The sequence below is a fragment of the Rhea pennata genome, chromosome 19 (genome assembly GCF_028389875.1).
Source record: "Rhea pennata isolate bPtePen1 chromosome 19, bPtePen1.pri, whole genome shotgun sequence".
In the NCBI taxonomy this organism is placed as follows: Eukaryota; Metazoa; Chordata; class Aves; order Rheiformes; family Rheidae; genus Rhea; species Rhea pennata.
Genome location: NC_084681.1, coordinates 12,636,896 through 12,655,339, shown reverse-complemented (window position 1 = coordinate 12,655,339; position 18,444 = coordinate 12,636,896). Strand labels below are relative to the sequence as shown.

The window sequence follows — 18,444 nt, the reverse complement described above, 5'->3', positions numbered from 1 at the left end:
TGTTGCGTATGATTTATCTCCTGCTTTCTAAAGTAATGGATTTAATTTTCCCGCAGATTAATTTTAATAAATCTCTGGTGTTAGCAGTAGCAGCTGAGTTAGTTTAGCCTCTCGGATGACAAGTGTCCCGATCCATTATATTGTCGAAAGCGACGGTCTCGACTGCCCTTCTACGCAGAACTAAATACGCTCTTGGTAAAAAGCGGCTGTTTTTATGAACTTACAGCCCTCCTGGATTTGCTGTGCTAAGCACTCATAAAAACTTAATAGTTGTAAAGGAATAGCTTTCCATCAAAGAAAGGTGGTGGTGGTGGGGGGAGTTGTTCCCATCTTGCTCATCAAACAGCATTCTCTAAATAACTGACTTGTTTGCAACCATGCAGACACCTTTCAGTTGTGGTCCCATGGGATTTTGCAGCTTGCCACTAGTACCTGTGTCAGATCTCACTGCCCGGGTCTTTGGGCACGCTTACCCTCAGTCTGCCGCAGGTTTAGCACCAAATCCATGTGCAGGGCCAGGAAGCATTGCATGTGCGGCATCAGGAGATCATTAGGGTTGGAGGGGACCTCAGGAGATCGCCAGTCCAACCTTCTGCTCAAAGCAAGGGCAACTATGAGATCATTAGGGCTTTATACAGTCTGTTTATTCTTAAAAACCTCCAATATATGCATAATGTGCTGTGGAATATAACTGCATTCTCATTATGCTGAATATATGCGCTCTCAAGCTTGCTGTTCCGTGTGCATTTAAGAAGTTTGAGTCTCTTAACTTGATAGAAGTCATCACAACACTGCTAATGCCTTGGAGGTTTGCAAAGAAAGAAATCTTAAAGTTGTTTGTAAAATCTTTTCCCTGGAATCCTATTAATCTCCTCGGTTAGCAAAACACGTGGAGTGCATGTGCATGAAATGTGAAGTTCCTAGTTCCAATGGCCACTGTAAGTTATTACTGTGATTAATGAAAACTGTGTCATGCTTTTCCTACTTGTAGGCATGTGTGAGTGAAGGGTTGACTTCGGTCAGGTTAAATTATAAGCCAAACTCCTGCAGCATCAAACCAGAAGAGACTCTAAACTAATAATATGTCTCACTGATTGGCTTATATTTATGAGCAATTGCAAAAAATATAACTTGCAGATTCAAAAACTGGTAGAAAACTGCCATGTGTCGGGCTTTCCGTATTTATTTGAGCTCTCCAGACATGGTTGCTGGTACCAGCCTCACAGCTACTGCAAGTTTAAAAATGAAAAAGTGAGTGCATTAAAAAAATCTTCTCCTGTAACTGCTGTTGATAAGTTGGTGTAATTAGCTTAATTCTTTGCTGGCTAACACTAATGTAAATCAAGAATATGTCTACAGAAGTCAATGGAGTTACCTGATGTAAGCGAGGAAATCCGTGTCCTGAGCTTATGCTGAAACTTGCAGTCAGTATTTCGCCAATCTGGTGTTTTAAGCCAGAAGTTTAAAATCTCCCCAAGGGCTTCAATACGACTTTGGTTCCCATTTAAAGATCAGCGTCTACTTAGCTGACTGGTCTGGTCCCTTGGGTGGTCATTTCAGATAGATTTCGTTGTATTTAGGTTTAGGCAAATAAAACAAAAACTCCATAAATCTACCGTTCTTCCCAAATAATCATTTTTAAGAGATCAGATGCTCGTTCCCTGCAGGGAAACATTCCAATATTTAGTTTAGAAAATACCTCATTTTAAAGGGACTGCCCTGAGATCTTTTGCATGATAAAAATGTTTCTTTTTGCAGTGGGAGGCTTTCCTCTTGTTTAAACAGGGCACAATTCAAAGCAGACGCCACCGCAACAGCCTTTTCAAGCAGCTTTTATCCTGCTTGTATGCAACCTTTATTATTTGAAAACAAGAAAATGCATTCTCTCCCTACCACCACCCTTCGGGCTTCCTTTTTTTTCCTCCCCTGTTTTCCAGAAGCTGTAATTGCCTGTATTTGGTATACAAGAAATTAAAAAGGGAGCTTTATATTTGTGACTTGTACAATTATTTGTAAAAATGTAGTCCTTGGCATTTTGAACGGCAGGTTTTCTTTTTCTTTTTTCTTTTTTTTTTCTTTTTCTGGCCTGGCCACGTCATGGAGAGGTGAGGGGAGAAACCTTGAGGCTAAAACACAGTTTAATGAGAATAAAACCTACATCAAAGGGTGGACTAATGGAATGATATAATGCTTGCTGTGTCATTTTCCCAAAGGGGGTATGGATGACAGTACTTATATTTCAATTATCTATTCACTCTCTGCATAAGATGTTGATTAAATGGGTCTAAGGTATTAAGAGCCATTTTGTGGGATTTGCCAAAAAATGGTGATGCTGCACATTATCCTCAGCTCAGAATGTGTATTAGCAGGAAATTATATAGCTCTAACTATATCTCTGTTTTGTTCCTTAAGGCAGTGAAAAAGATTGTTTTATGAACTCTTAATGTAACGTTCAGGACCAAGAAGTTGCTCGTCTTCGGCTGCTCCGTCTGCTTGCGACGAGCGCTGTGGAGCGCCGATACGGGCTCCTAATGGAGATGTCTTATCTGCTCATGGTTAGACATCTTAGCCGCTTTTTTTTTTTTTTTTTTTAATGATTTGGGATGAGTGGTTTTCTCCAAAGGTGGTTGTTTCAGTGAGTTTCCCCTCTGTGATGCTGCACAACTGAGCTAAAATGAAGTTTAGAGCCCAGGTTCCTGCCCTGAACTTACACGCAGGGTTTTTCTGCTGGCTCTTCTTTCTGTGTCTGTCAAACATTTCAGGTTCGTGTTTGTAAATCCTGGCTTAATGCAGTCCAAATCCGCACACTTTGTTCCGTGTGTTAGTATTGAACCTTATCTACTTTAACTGCAGCAGCATCATTCTTCAGCGTGTGCCAAACGTTCTAGGAAACGTCGCTACTCAACAAGTCCATTACGGAGCTGCCTCTGGGTGTAAGCCGCTCTACCTTGATTTCTGTTTACCGTAAGTTGTGCTAGAAGTGCATTTCTTGCTCTGAAGGACAGAGTTTATCATACCTTCTACAAGTTATAACTTACATGCTATCAGCTTGGCGAGCCAGCTATAAAAGAGGTTTTTCTTGCACTTTAATTAGCTTGACAAATGCAGGCTCTCGCTGTTCAGTCTTAGTGACTAGGAAAGCTGCATTCCTGAGTTTAAGAGATGCAGAGAACCTCTGACACATTTTATTCAGAATTTCATTGATAAGGATGTGGAATCACATGGAATATTATGTTATGAATCAAGCAGTAAAGGAGTGGGAACCACCATGATGCATTGCTGCCGTTGTGTAACAATAATACCTTGTATTCATGTTCCTGCACTTTGTATATATGAGGATTTTTTTCTTTTTTTTTCTCTCTTTTTTAAAACTTTTTCATCTGGGCATTTGTAAAATACAGCTTTAGATAGAACCATCCAAGATGAAAAACCCAGATAATATAGAAGCCCCAAAATGCAACCATTTTTACTCTCTTCTCTTGCATGAGAAAACGGAAGCTTTGCCTTGATGCAGCACCCTGATATACGACAGCCCTCATCATTTAAAAAATTATTTTGGAACTTCCCCTAGTGTAGATCCAATCTTTTTTTTTAGAGATGAGATCTTATTTTACTTTAGCTTCCTAAAAGCATTGAGTATTTGGTTTTGCTATAGGAGAGGAACCCTAAATTCAAACCTGCTAAACAGCAGAAATGGAGCCTCTGAGGCTTTGGTTCTTGCTGTACAGCCCTGGGACGGAGTCCTGGTGCTTTGGCAGTAGATTGTGTCAGATGTCCCCACTGTTCCTGGTGAGTGTTTTGTGCTTTTTTTTTTTTTTTTTCTGTTTTCCTGACAGATTATTCTTGTCAGTCCTGGTTTCAGTCACTCAGATGGTAAGATATCCATGTCTTCTGATGGACCATCATGTAGTTCATGTTGCCATTGTCAGTGTTCGCATGCTCAGTACCATCAGTCATAGGTGAATTTAGGAACAAGTTGAAAATGGGAAAACTAAGCTATGTACCAGTGAAGAAAAGATAGCGTGGGCAGCTAAACACAGGTTCTCTCTCACCCCCCCCCCCTTTTTTTTTTAATGGAGTAGTACCTTAGAAAAAGTTCTTCATTTCAGCAGTTACTGCTAGGCTGTGGAGCTTTCATCTGCTTGGGATGCTCTGCTGAGATTGGCTTTCCTTGCTTTTTGGGGAATAAAAGATTCCTTCTTTTCTGTTCTCTGTGACAGAGGGTAAAAAGGGAATCTTTACATTCCCAAATATTCCAGGCTGTTTTTAAAGGACACTTTTGGACCCAAAATAGCTAGACCAAAGCCTGTAGAAAGATGGTAAGCCCTGGGTTCAGTTTAGGAGTACGTCCTGTGCTTAGCCCTCCACATCTCCTACTGTCTCCTGAGGACTTTTCATTTTGCTCTTATTAGAATTTTCAAGTACCTTTAAGCTAGCTTATGGTTAAACGTTATCATGTTTGAACACAGCTGAGAGCAGTTTTGTTGGTAAATTCAGTGGTGAAACACACAAGCCATAGCTGGTGGTGCTGAAGGTGACAGTGCTTGGCTTATCGTGACAGGTACGGCAGTCATGTCATCTCATACAGCAGTTTGCGCTCAAATACAACATGTGCTAATGTGAAGAAATCTATGATATGTTGAAAAAACTCTAAAATTATCCTTGCAGTTTAATAATAGGGTGGGGGAGGGTTGTTGTTTTTGTGGCTTTTTGCTGACCATTCACTGTCTGTATTGTTGCTATATTATTGCTATATTATAAAATAAGCTGCCCTGGATGATCTACAGCAGCAGTGTTGTGGGCAGCTCTCTCTTACGGTAACTTCTACATTTACACAGTACTTTCTTTCCTCTGGAAGAATCACCTCTAAGGTGAAAGAAGAGCATTCTGTAGAGTCTTAAAACGATCCCTGAAGATGCGGGCTTACAGGGCTGCAGAGGGAACTGCAGGTAGGCAGGAACTATTTTCTTATATCGCAATTTGGGAGGCTCATCTGCTCGATTGCTCTTCCGCTGAATAATGTCTCTTGCCTGGATTTTCCTTCTGCTGCAGACTGTTACTTTTTGTCCTGCTTTCTCTGGATGTAGTGAATGACTTATTTTCCACATTTACATTGTTTCCAGGAAAGTATTTAGAGTTTATGATCCTGGCCTTCATGATCTAGAAAGGCTGGATGATCTTTTATTGGAGAAAAGGTTGATAGAACTTCAGTTTTCTCCATCTTGATGAGACTGAGAGGTAGCCTGAGACTTCTTTATCTGCTGCTTTCTATGCACTGGCTGAAGGTTGAGCAGAGCACATGTTTAGAGCCTATTCTGTAATCGTACTAAATCACAGAAAAACGTTTCTAGAGAGAGCGCATTACCCATTCTGTTTGTCAGCTGGTCACTGGTTCTTAAATGAATAGAGAATTTGAGTTTTTAAAATAAAATGAATGGATCACTTAACTGCCATGTTTTAAGGTTACGTTTGTTAGGTTAAAGAGGAGGATTTAGTTTAAATATTGCGGGGCCCATTTTTCAAATTTACTGTAGGTTTGTCTTGTAAGCACTTTAAAAAAAATATTTACATTTTCGTGACTGCAGGGAAGCTGTGAATATTATTATTCCCCCTATCACTCCTACCTAACAAAGACATATAACAAGGAGCGCTAACTCTCTGCAGGGTTGCTTGGAGTTGTTATGATTAGCATTCTGGTGTATATAACAAATGTAATAAGAACATAAACATTTTAAAAGTATAGGTCTTTTTCATTTTTAATTTCTTCTGAGTGGAGTGGTGAGGCCCAATTGGAGTTTCTGCTTAATAGCAAAGGGCAGCATAATTTTCTCTCCCCCCCCCCCTTTTTTTAATGACCAAATGTGCTGTTAGTAACTCCAAGTTTTGGTGGTGTTTCTCTAACCTACATCGTCCCAAACGCATAGTTGCTTCGGTCCTAGGCTCTCGAACCTGTGCACGATGACGGACCAGATCCTGACACTGTTCACTTGGAGCTGTGCAGGTAAAAATGAGGGCAGAATAGGGTTAGGAGACAGCCCCGTGCTGGGGGAGCCTTTTTACCCTCGAACTCCAGTTGTTCTTTCCTCTCTCGGGTTCAAATCCTTCTTGCCATGTCTTAGCGTGAACATTGCATCTCGGTGGAAACTTTCAGCAAAATCATTTGAGTCAATTTTGATGTATGCAAGCATAAAAAAGAGAGATGTGTCCTTTTCAAGATGAAGTGTTTCTTTTAAACTAGACTTGTTTGTTTATGATTGCTTTAACATTCCCCGCTCTGGCAAGGGAGGCCGAACATCTGCAGCTCAGATTCTTTAGGAGCTTGGGAAACTAATTGCCTCCAATTTGGTTAAAATACAGCGCCAATTAGACTTTTCAGTCATAGCTATATGCAGCCATGATGGGAAGATTTGGGTTCCACGCATGGGAGTTGACGCAGATGCGGGATATTTTATCGCAGTCCATATTAAGTTACAGTAAGTACACTTTTGAACCAGGATGGTAGATAGCGAAGCCAGAGCATGGTGACAACTCTGTGACAATTTCCGGCCAGTTATAAAGGTTTATCCATCGCAGTGCTTTATTACCTTCCTTGCCATGTATCGAAGTCCCGCTTTACCGAATCCTGCCTTATTTCCCTGTTGATGGTCCAGATGTCATTCAAACCACTTCCAGTGTGGTGCCCATGGGCCTGGGTTTACTCTTCAGACAGAAGAAAGGTATTAGGGACTCAAAAAGGGGCAATTCATTTCAAAGAGCTTTGCATTTTAAAGAGGTTTATTTGAAACATTCAGGGCTGTAAACCCTTTATCGGGAGACACAATACTATAATGGTAGTCTAAACCCCTTATTTAAGTGCTTAAATGTGACCCATTAACCCCACTCTTTAGGAGCACCCTACAGGTTTCATACGTCTTTTTTTGCAGATAGTTCCTCCCCAGTTCAGATTTTATTTCACAAATGGTTTTTAGAACTTCACATGTGGCTTCTGGCTATGTTAAGAATTGCAGTAGTGTACTACCCAGGTAAAGGGAATCTGACATAAAATCCCAATTCTTGTAGTGCAGGAACAGCCTGGTCTCCCACAGCAGTGCATCTTTGGGGGTGAGACACCAGGTGAAGATCTGTGCACGACTCAGAGTCAGAGGGCAGAGGTTGAAATAAAGACAGAATGATAAAACTGCTTCTTTACCTGTAGAGCCGAAGTTAAATAATTAATTAAAAAAGAAAAAAACAAAGACTTGACAAGGTTCCCTGTTTGTTTGTGTTCATAGAGAGCCTCTCATCGGTCTTCAGTTGTAACGTATCCTGCTGCTTTGAGTTGATGGGGAAGAACTGAGTTCCCCATTCAAAGCGTAATTTAGTTTTACATTTTAGTTTTAAAATAAGTCCTCCTCCAGCCCTCATCATGAGTCATGAACTTTCTTGCATGACTGAGAGAGCATAAAAGAATATCTAGTCAGATCTTTCTGTACATTTTTTTTTCTTAAAATAGTACCATTTTAGCTCATTGATAGATATTGTTCAGCTTAATGAAATTCTGGTACTTTGCAAGATTAAGCCTCAGTCAGCAGGTTCTTGGGTCTTTCATAACCTTCAGTCACAATGTAACTGTGGGAGATGGCATAAAAAGTGAGAGCACAGATTGCTCATGTTTTGTAGCGCTTGTGACCGATATTAAGATCTACGTGATAGAAAAAAAGGCTTCTAGCAATAAATCCACTCTGCCAGTGTTATAGCTATTTTTCTTTTTAATTGGAAAGGGATTCCTCTCCTTGGAGACTAATCAAATCTGTAATTGAAAGTTGTGGTTGAAGATAAAAATGTTTTGTCAGTCATGCTTTAAGTCTTTCGTAGAAAAAGATAAGCTGTTGGAAACTTGTGCTAACTAGGCGTCATGATGTGTCCTCATGTAGCCACTGGGATTTCAAATCTCAGATCTAAACCTGGATGCTTTTTCTATCAGGTACCATCCACCACCTAATGGAAGAACTTTTTCTAGAGTTTAATCTGATATCTTCTGCAAAACATGGGAATCATTTTAGAAGAACCATCAATGAGAAAGCTACTGATCCAGACAATGTTCAGTTTGTTTCCATCACTGTTGTTGTTTTTACTGTATGACTTTTACAGCTGACAATGGTCATGAATATGGTTTTTATTACTAAAGATATAAATATGCAGCCTGAAAGGATTTGTGTGGAAAGTTAAATTTTAATTTCACTGCTGGTAGACTGCCATAATTTAGTTCTCCGCCGTGACTGCTGATTGGTTTTGAATGTTTTTCTCCTTGTTTTGAATTTGGAAGTTATGAGAGTGAGGGTTTTTTTTGTTTGTTTTGTTTTTTTCTTTTTTAGCCTCCTATCAAAAATCCTTTCAGGGAAGCTGCTGTTGCTATTTGTGGCAAAATATGTCTTTTACAGCCAGGTGGGTCATTTTTTTTACAGTCAGTTGACTTCACGGCACTAGTGCCAGAAGACACCTCTCCTGCCGGTTCCAAGCATCTGTCCATCTGGGGAAGCTGAGCTAGAAGTTACACAAATGCAATCCAGAGGTGTGCGTGAGGGAGATGGACTTTCCTCCCAGTTGCCTAAATCAGAGGAGCAGGAAGGCTTCTGCACAGGCATGGGTTATTGCAACTAATTAACACCCTCAGCTCCGCGTTTCTGTTGCTCCCAGTGCTTGTGGGATGGGGCTGTCTGTGGTGACCTCTTGGGTTGCTGGCCTTCCTTAATTTTCTTGGTTGATCTTGAAAAGCTGCCAAGGAATGTTCAGTAGTTTTTAGGTGCTGATCTTAATGTAAAAAATAAAAAAAGAACAACAACAACAAAAAAAACCCAAAAGCTGAAAAAAGAAATCCCTTGGTGATGCTCCTCCAGCTGAGGGAGGTGACCAAGTTATTGCTCAGGATTCTGGTAGACATGATGATCACAGGTTCAGGTCCCACCCTAGTGCTGGTTGGTGGCAACTTAGTGTTGCCTGGCTGCAGGAGTTAAAACGATACCAGGAGATGCACAAATCTTGGGTGAATCAGCAGCTGCAGAGAATAAGGATTTTCTGATGTGCTAGGGCTTTCATGCCCATAAAAACTGTCGAAAGGAAGCAACTCGTGCATCTGTTTCTGTAACCCCTCATTATTGTTGGAAAAACATAAAACCTCAGACTGACGCTGTGGTCTAAGTTTGTAAATGTCTTCAAAAACTTTAATAACTTGTTGTTGACCTGGAAAAAGTTGGAGGGAGAGTACTTTCTCTGTCAACCTTTTACTGGTGACTAGTCTGAGGGCACTTTTAGTACCTACAGATTCCAGAAATAATAAGCAGCTTGTGATGCTTACTCCTGAAATCTGATTTTAATTATATTTTTGGAACAGTATTTGTGCACTGGACTTGTGTCTCAGATGCCGATGGTAAAACAAACTTGCAGAGACGAGAATCATACCCGTATTCTTTTTCTGCCAAATAACTTCTTTGGAGCTTCCATCATTGTCAGTTTGCATTTTAGACTGTTTTAGACTATTCCTCCTCATATTGTGACAGGTTGTTTTGACAGAAGGTGCGGATGAAATTCCTGTCCAGAGCAACAGTATCGAGATTAATCTGAGCCATCAGTCTCACCTTTCTTGTGAAATTCATTAGGGTATTCTTTGTATGGTTGCAGCAAAACAAAAGGGCTTCCTCCCCCCCCTTTAGTTTGCCTTTTAGAAGTGGGCAGTGTTTCTATAAGAGGTCTCTGACAGACAGGGAGAAGAGAGAATTTGTTTTATTACCTATTGTAACAGGCTTTGAATCTAATTTATAATATAAAGCACTTATGTTTCCCCTGAAAAATATGCAGGCAGTCTTAAATGGTCACTTACATTCAAGCTTATGCTTTTATGTAAATATGTTTGGCATGCCCAGTTTCCCATTAAGGCAAGGTCACAAATTGTATTTCTTGTATATTTGCATAACATCTGAACATGAATTGCATACAACTGCTGATTGCATGAATACACCTACTCACAATTCATGTATGCTTGGTGTCTGCATTTATGTATAAGTGTCAATATGGTCACAGAGTTAGGTCAAAGCTTTAGAGGGTGATAGTGGGATTTTCCATATTTGCAAATATTGATTAGTTTTGAGGAGGGAGTTCATCTAGTTTCTTGATTATTTTTTTTCTGATTATAATTTTCTTTTTTTCTTCTCCCCCCTTTTAATACTAGTTTTTATATTATAATGCTGACTTCACTTTAGCAGCCATCTTCACAAAATGTTTTGCCAAAGATAGTGTAGGAGAGCATGTATATTGGTGAGACTATTGATCTTTAAAGACATTAAGCTTCCTAATGCTGCTGTGAAATAGGTAAGATAGTACATTAATTTTATAGATGGGCAAATGGTTTCATTTGTTTTCCCTCCTTCAGTTTTTCTAAGTAATACTGTGAGTCAATAAGTGCTATTACACATGACTCTGGAGCCTATTAAATAAATATCCTTCACGAACGTGTGCGCAAGATCATTATGTACGTATAACCAACCCCATCTGTAAGGGGCACCTAGATTCAAAGGTGTATGCTATTGCAAATGAATTAAAACAGATTTCTGCAGTCCGAAGCTGCCATCGGTGATGCGATGGGTGAGGCTCCATGTCAACACCAGCAGTTGTGCAAGCAACCTGAATTTCACTGGTGTGGGATTCCTCCTGCTTGCACCCCGTTCTCGCCCCACTGGCACTGGAATACCCTTGAGCAACTCTCCCCAGCCTGATTAATAGCATGTGGAAACCCTCTGCTTCAGCTCTGCGTTAACTGAATGGAAACACTGACCTCTATTCCCCCTCGTCCTCCTCCTATCAGACACTTTTGGTGGAGTGTGAGTGGAAAGGGTCCATCTTTGGTGAACTCTGTGGCAGAAAAACGTCAACAAATTTTCCTTGGATCAGGAAAAAGTTCTTTCTTTTTTTCTTTTTTCTTTTCTTTTCTTTTTTTTTTTTTTTTTGCCTTTTTCAAGTAAAGTTCTTATAAGGTTTCAGTACCTTTTGGGTGTCCTTTAGGGATATTTTTGGGCATACGACAGCCCGACAGCGTATACGTTTTCAATAAAGGAGAGGGACGTAAAGCAGAACTGCCCCGTTTTAATTTTCCTTTGGGAAGTGTGGTGACATACTGTGTATTTTTGAGCTGAAATGTGATGAGAACTCATTTGGCACTTAAAATATTTTTTTCCAGAGTCTGATTTTAATCAGCTAAATAACTGAAACCAACTCCTCCCAAGAATCCATCATAAAACCCAGCTTCTTACTCAATAAGTCTGCTTTCTGAGCTATCTTCTTGTCCAATTTTCCAATGGAAGATTGCCTTTTTTCCCATGGGAGCAATTCCCTTGGCGTAAGAGAATGCTGAAGTGAGTTGGAGCTTACGTACCAATTCCTGTCATCAGCCAGGCCTTATTGTATGGGATGGTCTAAGGATGCAGGGTATCAGCAGAGACCCTGCAGCCATTTTTGACCACCACTTGTGAATTCTTAAGCAGCAGGTTATCTGATGCTCATGATCCCTGATGCATATTGGACTGTATCATGGCATGATGCATGTATCATGGCATGGTAGTAGGGGGTACTGGGATGACATGGTGATGGAGAAAATCCTGCTTCATTGCAGCATCACAGCCTTTTCTCCTGATCCAGCACGAGATCCTGGATTTTCTGTGCTGCCTGAGATACAAGCACCCTGACAAGAGGGCACGTGTTAAATCAGTGAACCTCACGCAGCATACGTGAGTTTGGACAGATCTACTGTAAGGATGGAGATGTGGTGAGTCTTAGCAAACCTTTGCATAATGGTCCCTAGCAGACCATAAACTAGTAGAAATCAGAATACCTTTTAAACTACTGTGATTTAAGCTCAAGGTTAGTCTTATCTTCAGTGACTCTTGGGATTTTAAGAAGCACCAGTGATTGAAATCTCTTTCCTTTCTCTTCAAATATTCTCAGTTTCCCAATGGAGAGTTGCTTGTGCTTCTATTAGACCTTATAAAGATGGCATATTAATGTGAGAGTGAGTAGAATTCTCCACATGAATCCCAAAGAAAGCAAGCTCCCAATTTTGGATTGTAGTTTCTTTATAAATCTGGAGCATTTTATGGGGTAGAGATAACAAATCTGAACTGTTAGATCACAGTTTGAGTTTCTGACCTCAGCTGGAGTGTCTAGTGTAGGCCCTTACAAGTCAGACAATTACTATTCTAGGAGGATTTTACATTTCCTTGGTTTATAAGGAAATGCTAGGTAATTAGGAAGAAGTAAAACATGCAAAACTTTCTAGATGTATAGGTAATATGGTTCAACTGCTTTTGAAGAACAGCCATCATGAATGATTTGATGCCCTCCTCTGAGGTTGTTAGGGCTATTACAGCCAATAATCAAACCTTCTTCAGCCACTTCCCTCTGAGAAAGGCAAAAACGAAGAAACTGAGAGAGACAAATGCAGTTTCACCCACCAGGAACAGAACACATCTTTGGAGATCACAGTCATGTAACTTCCCCCTTCACTTTTGATAAAGCCACATTATTTAAAGATTTTTTTCTGATCCCTCAGTGGGGTCCCAAGGTGTCACAGTGTCGATAGCACATTGTATGGGCTATTGCTGCTGCAAGTGAGGGAACGTAGGAGAGACATGCTAAGTTTAACCCTCGAGATCTTTGTACTTGCAGCCTTCTCTGTTCCCTTTCTGGATGAGGAGGAAGGAAAGGTTGGTGGCTGCTTCTTCCCTGACTAGCTCATGACATATAGCATTGGAGAGACATAGGAGAGTCTTCACTCTTGATTAGTGAGAAAACTGCTCATTGCATTAGGTCAAACCGTGTCCTCATTTATGTCCTTGAGCCCTGCAGGACCAGATGTGGGTAGCATGGTCCCATAGGGTCAAGCTAATCTTTTGCCACCTTGAGAAGGTGTATATTGTGTAACTCTGGGGTTTTACACCCTGTGACTATATTTTATTCAGGAATCAGACCCAGGCAGGCTTTCGCTACCGAGGGGCAACATCTTGAAAGCGCAGCATTTGTAGTCGGTGTGGAGACAGTTTACTGCACAGATTGTGTTTTGCTGCATTCCCATAAAAGAGCACAGCGAACTGTAAACCTGAAGGGCACGATGCCGTATGCTTCCTTTCCCCGAACGGCTCGGGAAAGCAGTCTCCTGTTTTATATGTCTCATTGTCGATGGATGGCAACACGGTTGCCCGGCTATGTTTGTAGGATTCTTTACTGATAAAACTGCTGTAAAATCCATCCCCGCCAGCTGGTGCGACTTTTCCGTATGAGGGTTGGAGCCGTGCTGGCAACAGGTACTTTAGGGTTAAAGATTTGGCCACGATCGTAGAATACAAAGGCTGCATAGTTTTAAACAAGACAAGATGTGTAAAGTTGAGGTTCACGCAGAGAAACTGGTTGCAAGCAAGTGAATTTTACACTCTTGTATGGCTGACTAAAAGTGTGTTATTTAGCTGTAGGGGTTATTAAAAGCAATTCAGTTAATGGCATTTTTTCCTCCCCCTCCACAGGTCTCCCAAACTATGTTGTTTCTCTCAGTTGCGTTTAATGCTCTTCTCAAGTTGTATCAATTGCTCTTGAATACGTTAATTTAAAGATATCTCTGCCAGCAGCAAACATGTTTACGGGATGCAAGGGAGCACAAATAAACACTCCTTAGAGTTGCATGCTGGCTGTGACTGTGAAGTCTGGTTTTACCAGCGAAACAAAAAAATCCTTGTTCATCGTATTTGGATGTTCATTGTAGAGCTTAGTAGCAAAAGTTTACAAATTGGCTTCAGCTGCTTTCTTACAGATAGTTTAGCAGGAACTTCCAAGCTTCCCTGGGCTTAGCTCATGTGCGGTAGAAATCAGCAGCGGTCATTTGCACCCTTCTGGTTTGCGGCTTGCAGGCAAACCTGAAATATCTTCAGCTTATTGCAGTTATGCTCAAAAGGTAGTAAGTTTTAGTTTTTGATTTTGTCACCAGAATTGCTTCAGTGTGCTACCCCTTCTAAGCACTGCGCGCAAGGTAAACAGGAGTGTAAAAAAAGAAAAAACAGCCATTTCTCAGTAAATTAAAAAAAAAAAAATCCTGTAGAGGTAATTTTGTAATGATTGAACGTACCCTTCGCCTCTTAAGTGCCTCCTAATTTTATGTCTAATACTGCTGCATTTGAGTCAAAGGATTCATTGGAAAATTGCAATCAGGTAAAAATCTGGCAAGCCACAACTGTTCTCATTCACTGCAAGCCCTGAGTGCTCTTTCCAGTGTTCGGAATTCACTGAGATTAAAATCAAAATAAAAGAAAATAGTCTGCTGGAAACCCCAACTTCCAGTAAAGCTTATTTACCCAAAGAGTGTAAATTAGTTTGGTTAACAGAACGGTGTGAGAATAGGAAGAACTTAGTCCAAATCTGTGACAAGAATGCCTTTAGCTTTTTAAAAAAGCTTTGTGTTAGGGTGGGGGTCAAATACGAACGTTTGGGCTGAGTGAGGAGTTTTGGGTTAAAAGGAAAGTAGGAAAAACTCCAAGCTTTGCTTGCGGGAGGAAGAGCGAGGAGAGGGGGCTATGGAAGCTCTCTACCGCGCGTCTCCCCGGCTCTTTCCGCAGCCCCCTGCTCGCCGTGTGCTTCGCTGCCGCCTGCGGAGTCCCGGGAATCGCCCTGCTGACGCTGGGAGTGAACCCGCTCACCGGGGCCCTGGGCGCCTTCAACATTTTCCTGTACACGTGCTGCTACACGCCGCTGAAGCGGATGAGCATCGCCAACACGTGGGTGGGAGCCGTCGTCGGCGCCATCCCCCCCGTCATGGGGTGGACCGCGGCTACGGGTAGCCTTGACGCCGGTAAGTAGAAATCCAGAATTTACGTCTTGGGGGAGAGCGCTTGTGGGCGTTGCCTTTGGGTGTCTGAAAACATCTTCTTGAAAGGCAGTAACTAATGTTTTCTCTCCAGCCTAATTCTTTATGACCCAGTAGCGCTTCAAAACCCAGTGTATTCCACTGTTTGCAGCGCCAAGCTCACTGTTACAGCACTGTGCAAGCACTGAAGGAGCAAGCCCGACTGTATCATTCTGCCTTTGGGGGCATTTTAGGGATAAATACATCAGCTGGTGAAAGAACACGGTCCTACTGAATATGTGCTTAAGTCATCTTAAAAAAAAAAAAAAAATCTAAAAAAGAAAACACTATTGTAGCAAGTGGGGTTCCCGTGGAAGAAAATGGTAAGCAGTTTCAGGATTAGAAACATACCAAGTTAGATATGACTTTCAGTCATGAGCTTTCAACAGGAAAATGCCCAGATGTGTTTACTGCTGTCTTTCCACATGCCAGAAAATATCCTAAGATGAATTTATGCGTATATTTCTTAATTGCACACTTTTAAACTGTAGACTGTAAATGTTCCTTTCCCTCTCTCCTTGAAAAGCAGACAAAGATTTCTGTTTTAGTAACTGTGAACTGTTTTTACATCCCTCATAAAACTCTGATCTCTTCAACAGCTAAACGCTGACACAATTAGAGCTTGTTTTTCCTGCCAGCTAGAAACTTAAGAATCAAAGTAACTCTTCGGAGTTATATTCCAGAGAAACTCATGAAGTTCAGTTAACAGGTCTGTTAAGATTTTTTTTTCTTTTTTTTTTTTTTTTTTTTTTTTTTTTTTTTTTTTTTTTTTTTTTTTTTTTTTTTTAGCACACACTCATCCCACCGTGTGGTATGTGTAAGACTGGAGTAATGCTTCCAGCAACAAGCCTTGTAGACAGAAGTTATCCAAATCTGTGCAAAATCCGTAGCACACCATTCTTCATTTAGGCTATGCACCTCCTATAAAAGCCACACTGAACTGGCTGTGTACAAATGTTCTGATATAGATCTAATCCAGAGCTAGGATGAAGGTGGGGTGTTTCTGGGTTTTTTTATTATTATTATTTTATTTATTTATTAGTTGTGTGCATTACTCCTATGCAAACATTTGTATCTTTGGAAGCTTTTTTTTATATTTAGACATCTATGGTGTGTACATATATGTAGTGTCTCATGTTAAGGAATGTACATCAGACCTCATTGGAAGCTCTCTGATTCTAAGGAGAAGAGAATAGATTAAAAGCACAGAATAAATGGATGTTTGTTATAACTCTATGACTCTGGCTGGTGTTGCTTAAACCTTGGCTCTTACAGCATTTAGGAATTTCTGTGCTGGCTTCAGCATCTTATTGCCCAGTCAGTGCTGAAAGACGACTCTCACGTGCCCTTGCTTCCCCTTGCTTCAATGCCAAGTCCAGCCTGGAGGAGCTGCAGCTCCGATTCACCAAAAGGAATTGCGGTCGTAGCTGCCACGGTTCAAGTTTCCGTGGTTTCTCCCCTGCTTATGAAACAGCACCTAAACTGCTGCTGTAAACCCCAGCAGTGAAGTAAAGTAATAAGCTGTTCCTATATAATTTGCCGCTGAGTTTGCACATGTACTTTTCTGCCAGCTCTGCTGTCGAGGGGATAATCCCAGGCAATGATGGAGGTAGTGGAAGACGGAAGATTTTCCCTGAACGTGGTGATCTGCGCTGGTGCTTAACCTGATATATTGTCGGTTCTGGATAGCTAAAGCTTTCTACAGTCACCTCCCGATCTGTATCAATGAAGAGAGGTGGCTTATTTAGTAGTGAAAAAAATGTTCCTGGGGTGATACTAGTCTTTATACTGAAGTATCCTTGGGGGGAATCTTGAAAATGGTGACTTGAACCTAGGATTTCAGTGCATTGCAATATTAAAAAAAAAAAGGGGGGGGGGAAGTTAAAAGATTTGCAGTGTTTTAAGCATTCTGCTACTATGAAGAAAGAGTTCAGCACTGTGCAAGATTAGACCCTTTCTGAGTATGAGTGTGCATGCACATACAAACATGCACAAAAGTGTAGACCTGCAACCCTTCTCTTACCTGCCTGCCTACAGTTGTTGAGCTCATTATTAATGTGTAATGAGCTTGGAGACTTAACCGCGTTTTAGGTAGAAGTGTGAAACTACATTTGCACCTCGTTTAAAAAAAAAAAGACTGATTATTCCACCCAGTAACAAAGAGGAGTGTGAAGGAAAGTAGTCAGAAAACTAATGTTCTCATTAGGTTCTCAAAGAAGGTTCTCACAGTTTAACTGGTGGGTTTTGAGTTTAGGTTTTATTGTGGATTTTGCCTCCTTGTAATCTTACAGCAGTCACATTGTTGTAGGAGTTGCTGGTTTTAGGGAAAATAATCTTTAAGTGCAGACCTTTAATTGCCACTGGGGTGTTATACCATGCTGTATATCCTAGATAGCTGTTTCTGCAGTCTACTGTGTATCAGAGCTTCGATAGCATCGTGCGGCATGATTCATAAACAGCGTTATGAGATGTTGGTCATCTGATATAGTCGGAGCTCATTCCTAATTTTCTAATCTGGAAATAACAGCAAAGAGTCTCAAATTTGAGCCGCCTTGTTTTTGCTTGTCTGCGTTTTATTTATAACCTTATTTCAAGGGTTAATATCTTGACAGCTTCTAGCAGGAAATACGAATATTACGTGTTCCAGATAAAAACCTGGGACTCTTCCATTTCTAGAGATGCTAATACTTGCTTATATTTATTATATTATGCATCTTCTGCAAATTTTACAGTGGTTCCCAGTGATGATTGCTTCCATTTCTGGCCCTAATAGCTCTTTATTTATACGCTCTTAAGCCTGATTGAACATCCTGCCACCAACCCTGGATTTTGTGCTGATGTAATTTAGGGAAAACATCACATTTCAAAAGAGAAAGATAACATTATCTCTGGGAAGATGTGGAATTCTTTGTTGTGGGCTGGGATTTTTTTTCTTCTTTTTTTTTTAATGGCAGCTGTTTGAAACCGATGAAAGATTTGGAATGTTAACATTTCCTTGCTGGGGGAGCTGCGTGCAGGTGAGATGGTCAAAGGTGTGTGATAAATGTAATTTATCATGGGGATATCACTACCACATATCGGGGGTATTTATGCAGGGCTTAACTGCCAGGCTGTGATTCGCAGCAACAAGTTTGCTTCCTTGAAAGCAGGGTGCGTTGTTCCTTTGTAGTACTATTTATTTCCAAAGATGTTTGTTTTTCTAGTAAAGCTAGATGCCCTCTAATCATTCCTTCTGATTTTACGAAGGACGGACTAGCAGGAAACTAATGAAATCCACTTAAAGCCCTAAGCGGTAGCATAAAGACGGAGGAGAAAGAGGAAAAGCTCAGCGGAGCCACCGTTTTGGTCTGAGATTTTCCTTCTGCGCAGAAGCCGTGTTCAACAGCCCTCCTGTGCGTGACACTGTGCCTATCCTGTAGCACATAATATCTTTAGGAAGCAACCGAGCTATTCATTTGGCATGCAAGAGCACCTACGTACCCACGCTTTGAATTACACTTGTGCTGCTGGCCCGTCCCTTTAGCTGCTTG

The 18,444-nt window shown here is 40.9% G+C and overlaps 1 protein-coding gene across 1 annotated transcript in view; it reads left to right on the top strand.

Moving 5' to 3' along the window:
- Nucleotides 1-18,444, top strand: part of LOC134149035 (protoheme IX farnesyltransferase, mitochondrial) — a 99,618-nt gene that overhangs the window by 70,550 nt on the left and 10,624 nt on the right. The window contains exon 6 of the mRNA XM_062591794.1: nucleotides 14,628-14,860. Coding sequence (XP_062447778.1) covers nucleotides 14,628-14,860 — 233 coding nt within the window. The remainder of the gene's footprint in view (nucleotides 1-14,627; nucleotides 14,861-18,444) is intronic.